A 7,491-nucleotide genomic window follows, 5' to 3' on the forward strand; every position below is an offset into this window, starting at 1 on the left:
GGGATCTTCCCGGCCCGGGGCACGAACCCGTGTCCCCTGCATCGGCAGGCGGACTCTCAACCACTGCGCCACCAGGGAAGCCCTTCTGTTCATTTCTTATTGCTGGAATTTCATATTCATTTCTTCGTGTTGGATGACTAAACCGGATGATGGTAGAGATGGTAAGCCAGCATTTACTCAGCCCCGCCCTGCTCAGCCTCGGGAGCGGACGCATTCTCAGCTGGTAGATCTGCTGCTTTTGTCTCTTTGCTACCTTGTGGTTTAGGGTTTTCTGGGCGTCTGCGTCGGTAATTGAAGTTGCGGCGGTACAGACGTTGAGGGGGCGGCTGACCTTGGGTCTCATCTCCTCTATTTTCCTCCTTCACTGCCGTCCTCTCTGCGCTGTCTTTGACGAGGAGGGCCGCTGCGGCTGCGGAACGGTGGTCTATAACCCCGATACATATTCTGTTTCACTGGTCTACCTTGTTCTCCTGCACCCTGGTTGTCCGCACCCTCCATCACCTCTCTCTGCACGGGAGGGTTGGAACGCTGTGCTCGACGCCCATAGGGTCTCCGCATGCAGTAAGGTGGGCGCCTGCGACTGCGGTAGGGCCGGCGCTGTCGGGCCTGCACTCTCGGATCCCTCCGCCTTTTCCCCACTCTCACTCTTCTGGTACTTCTGCTGGAGGTTGCGTGGAGGACCGCCGCGACGTGGAGAGCCGCTGCGACGTGGAGAGCGGCTCTAGTGGTCGCGGTCTGCGACACGTTTACCGCCTTGCGCTGGACCCGCTCCAGGGCCTGCGTCGTTTGCTGCTTCGCACCCTCTTCTCCTTCAACGACATCGAACTCCACGGTCTCCCCGCATCTCCTACACCGCGAAGGTACCTCCTGGGGTTCTTCTTTATGGCAGTCCGGTGAACAAATGCATCTTCCTCGGTGTCATTCCTGTTGATGAAACCACACCCGTTTCTCACACTGAACCATTTTGCTGTTCCCAAAACCTTTGATGCGATGGTCTTTTCGTCCCCGCCGGCAGGCGCCGCCGGTGTGAGGCCGCCCGGGCCTCCGCGCCCTGCGCCGCAGCTGCCCGTCGTGCGGGGCTTGGGGTCGGCAGCGCTGAGGGCGGGGCGCGGCGGGCGGCTGCCGGGTCTCGGCCTCGCTGCTCGTGGCTGCGGCGACGGTGACTGGGGCCCCCTGCGGCAGCTGCGGCCCCTCCCGGGCTGGGACGGTAACCGGACCGGCGGCAGCGGTGAGGCTGCCCGGGGCTCTCTGGGGTCCGCTCTCCGCTCCCGCTACCGATCGAACTCTGTGCTAACCACCTTTTAAATGTTTTCTTGTTTAATGATCAAAATAACTTAATGAGGTAGGAACCACCACTGTCCCCATTTTAAGGGTGAGGAAGAGGTGACTCAGCGAGGTCAAGTAATTAGCCGACAGTCACAGATCTGGGCAGCATGACCCCGTGGCCCGTGCACTAAACCACGCACTGTCCTGTGCCCTGTGCCCTGTACAGCCCCTCTCATTCTCATGTAGTATTTAAACATTTAAATAAATATTGCAGTTCTTTGGAAGGGTCAGTAACAACCTTCCATCTTGAGATAACCACGTTCCATCAGAATCATCAGAAACATACTTTTAGCAGCTACCAGCTGGCCCAGTGCATAGGAGGCAGGAAGGATGAGAGTAGAGGGGTTGGAGGAGAGGTTTCCTTGGAGTCTTTCATTATCTCAAAGTTCCTTCCTTTTTGCAGGGTTCTGTCCAGTGATCACCACTCCCTTCATGTTCTTATGTTTCTTCATACTCACTCACGCACAAATACCATCTGACCTATAGATCCTACACCTTGGTTTTCCCGCTGTGTAACCTTGGGCTAGTATCCCAACCTTTCTGAGCCTCATTTTCCTCATCTGTAAATGGCGATAACACTGACACATATAACCACGCTCTGAGAATAAATGAGATCTAAAATATCTAGCACAGTACTCAGCACATAGTAAGTCCTTGATTCATATATACAACAAAAAATGATAATTTTACTGTCAATCCTACAATCCTACGTCACGTTTGGATAGCGTTCAATACTTTTCACAGTAGCTCCAAGCACTATTTCCTGTGCTCCTTACATCAACCTGGTGCAAAGGGCAGGAAAGATCCTCGACCCCACTTTACAAATAATTGTCATTAAGATTTGTCATGTACCTACTCTGACTAGGGAACTGGGCTAGGAATTTAAAGATGTATAACATTTACACTGACTTTCACAATGGTTTAGTAGCTATCCTTTTTTATGACAAGGTACACAGTGAATCCCTGGTGAGATAACAGAAAACATATATATTGGTCTCTGCCCCTCATCCATGGCATAGGGCTCTTAAAACCCTTGTAATTTCCTAAGTGGTAAGAGCATTAGGAGTATCTTTTGTCCTAATATTTGGTCTTTGCTAAGGAGGCAACTCTGGGTGGCTCCTGGATGAGGGCTGGTCATTGGAAAGACAAAGCCATGATTAGAAGCTTGGAATTTTCAGCCCTGCCCCTCGTTTTCTTGAGAAGGGAAAAGGGCTGAAAATGGAGTTAATGATCGCTCAGGCCTACGTGACGAAGCTTCTATGAAACTCCAGTAGTCTGGGGTTCGGAGACCTTCCGGGTTGGTGAACACATGGAGGTACTGGGCAGGGGGATTGGGGGGGGGGGGGGGCCTGGATGGGGCATGGAAGCTCCTCGCCTCTTCCCACCCACCTTGCCCTACACATCCCTTCCATCTAGACGTTAATCTGTATCCTTTACCATATTCTTTTATTATAAACTGCTAAACATAAGTAAAGGTTTCCCTGAGTTCTGTGAAGCACTCTAACAAATTGGTCACACCCAAGGTGGAGGTTGATGGAAACTCCAATCTTTAGCCAGTCAGAAGCACAGGTGACAACCTTGACTGGCACCTGAAGAGGGGGGTAAGTCTTAACCTATGGGGTTTGCTAGCACCAGGTAGACAGTGTCAGAATTGAGCTGAATTGCAGGACATCCAGCTGGTACCAGAGCATTGCTTCTTGGTGTGGGACCCACTCGCCATCTTCATCTCCACCCCAACTGCTGCCCAACATGGGAAATTGGTGATCAGAACCCGTTAAAGAAAAAAACCCAAGGCCTTCCTAGTTTTGTGTTTTTCATGTTACACTCCGCCCCTTACTGACTGGAGATGAAGGCCCCATAGTGGGGCACCATCACTTCAAGAAACACAAAGGGAAGGGATCCAGATAGAATGATGCTTCCCCTACTTCCCCCAGGGCAATCTTGTGGCCTCCGAGAAATTATACTTATGAATATATGACTTACACAATGGAGTGATATGTAGCAGTCAAAATAAATAAAATACATGACATGCAATGCCATAGATAAGTGCCTTTTACGTGCCAAGCACTTTCTAAACACTAGGGTTATAAGCAGTGAATGCAACAGGCAAAAATCCCTGCATTCCAATAACTAAGTTCTAGGGTTGAAAAGAACAGTGGCCTTGGAGTGGGATAAATTCTAAGGCAAAATAGTGGTTAATAGCCTGGACACTGTGAGTCGGGCTGCTTGGGTTTAAATCTTGGCTCTTCCAATGGGCAAGTTACTGAATTTCTCTAAGCTTCCATTCCTGTATCTGTGAGTTAACGCCTACATTGGAAAGTTCCTTGAGGATTAATGATTTATCATATATCTACACTGTTTAACATAGTGCCTGATATACAGTAAGCACTCAATGAGTATTAGCAATGATTTATTGCTTGGTGAGACACTTACTTACCAGATCACTGGAGCCAAAATCGTGAGGGTATACTTGACACCTGACCCTTTTGATTATTGTGTTCTGTCAATTTTACCCCCTAAATACTTCTTGAGTGTGTATATTTTCCCCCCTTTTCTCCCTTGCCATTATCTTAGCTCAGACTGACGCTTCTAGTATTAATTAGAGAATTAATTTGCCAAGTGGGCTCCCTGCCTTTAGCTTTCTTCTCCCACACATTCCTCTTCCTTGATCAAAAATTTGACCAAAAAATCATTTCCCTGATTGAAATCCTCCTTGAATGCTCCTTCCATGACTCTCCCTTGCTTGTAAACTCTTTAGCATGGTCTGCGAGACCTTCATAATCTAGCCCCTGCCTATCACCAGTCACCTCCCCTTGTACTCTAAGCCTCCACCACATTGGTCTCTCTCCCTAAACAGATTTTAAGCTCTCTGGGCAAAGGAAATGAGTCTTCGTTCCTCTGGTGTACCCAACACTTAACTTAGCACAGGGTGTGTCACATGGTAGGTGAATCCCTGTGCTAAATCCCTGAACTGAAGTCTATTGAAGAATGGTTGCAATGCTGTCATGATCATTTTGATGTGATAACATGGTAATTGAACACTTGCCATGTCCAGGCACAGGGCTAAGTGCTTCATAGGCATCATTTCACTTAATCTTTTCTTAAAAAAAACAAACCTATGAGAGAGGTAAGCGCTGTTAAGATGAGAAAACTTTGGTTTAGCAGGGTTTCGTAGTTCCCAGCATCACAGAGTGGTAAATGGTAGGGCAGGATGTCAAAACCTGGTATGCGGATTCTAAATCCCTGTGCTTTGTTCCCATATGCATTTTGGTAATCTCAGACTGAGAAATAACTTCTCCGTCTTTCTGAAAGGTCTCAGAAATGCTGACCAGTGGAATCCACTGATTAAAAGTTCTGGACATCACTATTTCTGTTTCTCATACAGCTATCATTTCTATTTTAGTTCAGACTAATAACTCCAACTAGAATTTTTTACCTTATATATTTCCTTTTAGTCTAGGTATTTCATCCTAGGTCCCTTTCAAAGGTAACATGAAAGATTTGTTGAAATGTGTAGTTTTGCCAACTTATTTTAGAGGAAAAGCATAGCTTAGAAACTTGATTCTAAACACCCCTTCTGGGAGAGTAATATTTAACATGAAACAACCACAGTTCACGCTTGCCATTCAGATGGGCAGTGGTTAGATCAGTAGTTCAGCAGATGTCTTCTGAAATAAATTATTATGCATTGCCACTGCTCTAGCTTGATCAGACGAGAAAGGGGAAGCCAGGAGTACATACATCTTCGTTTTTATTCCTTTCTTAAGGATGAATGTGATTAAGAAGATGATAGACAAATGGAAGCAGCAACAGCTTTATAACCAAAACATGTTTTAAAATATCATTAGTTGTCGGTGCCAGGTGCCAAACAATGCTGGCTGATGATAACAACAGATTACCTTTTACAGAGGCAAGAACTTGTATTACACTGTTTTGCATTTAATGTTTTAGAACTGTACAAAGAGTCTCACTTCCAAAGCAGAAATATAATTTGGATAGTATTAGCTGATCTTTAATGTCATTTGAAAATTTCATTTATGAACGGTTACATTATGATGAGATGTTCTACGATAATAATCACTTTGTTGTTGTTATTATTATGGAACAATGAAAATCTCTGTTAGAAAAACAGGTTGCTCTTGACACTTGCTTGTACTTGTAAATACTGTGAGAAAGAAGTAATGAGAGCTGTGGGGAAAGTCCGTCATGGGAGCAGGCAGCCTTTAGAAATGACATTCTTGACTCAGTCATCTCCTCCACAGATCTTTACGAGTGTGACTGCATAGTCTCCAGAAGTATCTGACTGTAAGGGACAGGACGGATGGAGAGAACGACAAACATGGCGTAAATAATGAGGGGACCATGAATGAATCAAATCGCACAGCACTAGGGGATTCACTGGCGTGTAAGGCTCATGACCTGTACCATTTAGTGAAATGCACCTGTAATTCCATCATCCATTCACACCTGAGTGTAATCCTGTTCCAGCCTAGCGTCTTCTTTATAAGATATGATGTTTAAATACTTCCTGATATACTGCAATTAAATTTCAATTTGGGTTTAAAAAAGATGAGTGCATCAATTACCTAATATTACATAATCTTATTTTTCTCACAAAACTTTAGAAAATTATAGTTTTAATAATGTTTATATTAGTATTTGTCAAACACTTGCTCTTCTAAGGGTTAACTCCTTTAACCCTTATAATAACTCTGTACAGTAGATACCATAGTAGCTCCACCTAACAGATAAGTAAAATGAGAAAAACAGAGGTTGGGAAATTTGCCCCAAACTATATAGAGAATAAATGCAGAGGGAGGATTGGAACCCAGTTAACCTGGCTCCTTAACACCAAATTATACTTCCTGACTTAAGAAAGTGAAATGAACTATATCCCCACAGAGTATGTTTCCCAGTTCATCTCCCCTAGGCTAGCCAAAAAAGGATCTTGGTTCAGAACAGATACCAGGGGAGACTGAGGCTTACAGTACAAGATGCCACGTTTGTTATGAGTCTGGGAGTTAGTTAGAAACCTGGGAGTCAACCTCAACTCCTTCCCTTCCTTTCTCCTCACACCAAGATGTCATACCAAGTCCCTTAAGTTTTAACTCCTAGATATCTTTTGAGTCTTTGCTCTTTCCTCCTTTTGTATTACCAGTAGCTTTGCATCACTATTTTGTGTTACAGTCAGAGCTACTCTAATATGACGAATATAGTAACTCATCACCCCACATACCTTCTATCTTATGTCCAATTCATTCTCCACAGTCACAGGGATCTTTTCTAAATATACTTCTCGTCATGACACTCTGTGCTTAAAATTTAAACACTTCACTGGCCTCCCATCGCTCTTAAGCAAGACAAAATCCTTAGACATTGTCAGAAAAAGTCCTGAATGATCTGGTCCCGCCAGCCTCAATTTTCATTAATGTTTCCTCCACCACGAGATCTTTCCACTTGCTTGCAATTCCTTTTGTTAGAAGGCTCTGCTGACCTCTGACCCCCACAGCCTTCACCTTGTTAAGTCTAGTCATTTTTAGATCTGAATCATAACCTTCCTATAGGTCAAATCCTCCTGTTATGTGATCTTATAGCACAATCGCCTTTACACTGAACATGGTTGTAATTTTACATTTATTTCTAATTCCATAAGGACAGAAAACTTTTTTCTTTACTTATAATTGTAATCCTGAACCTGGCACATAATATACATTCAGTAAGTATTTTAAATGGAATGAATGGAATACGAATTCTGTGATCTCAAGTCTTCCTTTCAACTGAATGCATATTGCCACTCAGATTTTATTTTTCCATATTCCCAAGGTAGACTCCTAATCAATCAAGTGCCTCATTAATTCTTATCCTCCGACTTCTCATCATATATATGTTTCTAGAGCATTCCCCTTTGAGACCCTATTGACCGGCATAGCACCTGGCTCATGCGAGGCACTTGACACATGCTTATTCACCTGAAAGGCAAGCTCAAGACCCATTTCCCAAGAAATATTCCCTATCTAATCCCAAACGTCTTCTACTCTCAGATCCTATACTACTGTCCTCTGTACCCCATAATCTCGTATTTAACTGCATGTTGTTTCATATTCTTTCTTTTTTTTTTTTTTTTTTTTTTTTTTTTTTTTTGGCTACCCGGCCCCCTTCCTGCGT

General features: G+C 44.5%; 1 protein-coding gene and 1 pseudogene across 1 annotated transcript in view; both read right to left on the reverse strand.

The window, feature by feature from the left end:
* Window positions 1-173: 173 nt before the first annotated feature.
* On the reverse strand, window positions 174-2,738 carry LOC103077538 (nuclease-sensitive element-binding protein 1 pseudogene; annotated as a pseudogene).
* Window positions 2,739-5,226: 2,488 nt separating this feature from the next.
* The window catches only part of ANXA3 (annexin A3), a 51,803-nt gene continuing 49,538 nt past the window's right edge, over window positions 5,227-7,491 (reverse strand). Inside the window, exon 12 of the mRNA XM_007455405.1 lies at window positions 5,227-5,629. Within this exon, the coding sequence (XP_007455467.1) occupies window positions 5,570-5,629 (60 nt within the window). The 3' untranslated portion in view covers window positions 5,227-5,569. The remainder of the gene's footprint in view (window positions 5,630-7,491) is intronic.

This window comes from Lipotes vexillifer, unplaced genomic scaffold, assembly GCF_000442215.2.
Source record: "Lipotes vexillifer unplaced genomic scaffold, Lipotes_vexillifer_v1.1 scaffold749, whole genome shotgun sequence".
NCBI lineage: Eukaryota > Metazoa > Chordata > Mammalia > Artiodactyla > Lipotidae > Lipotes > Lipotes vexillifer.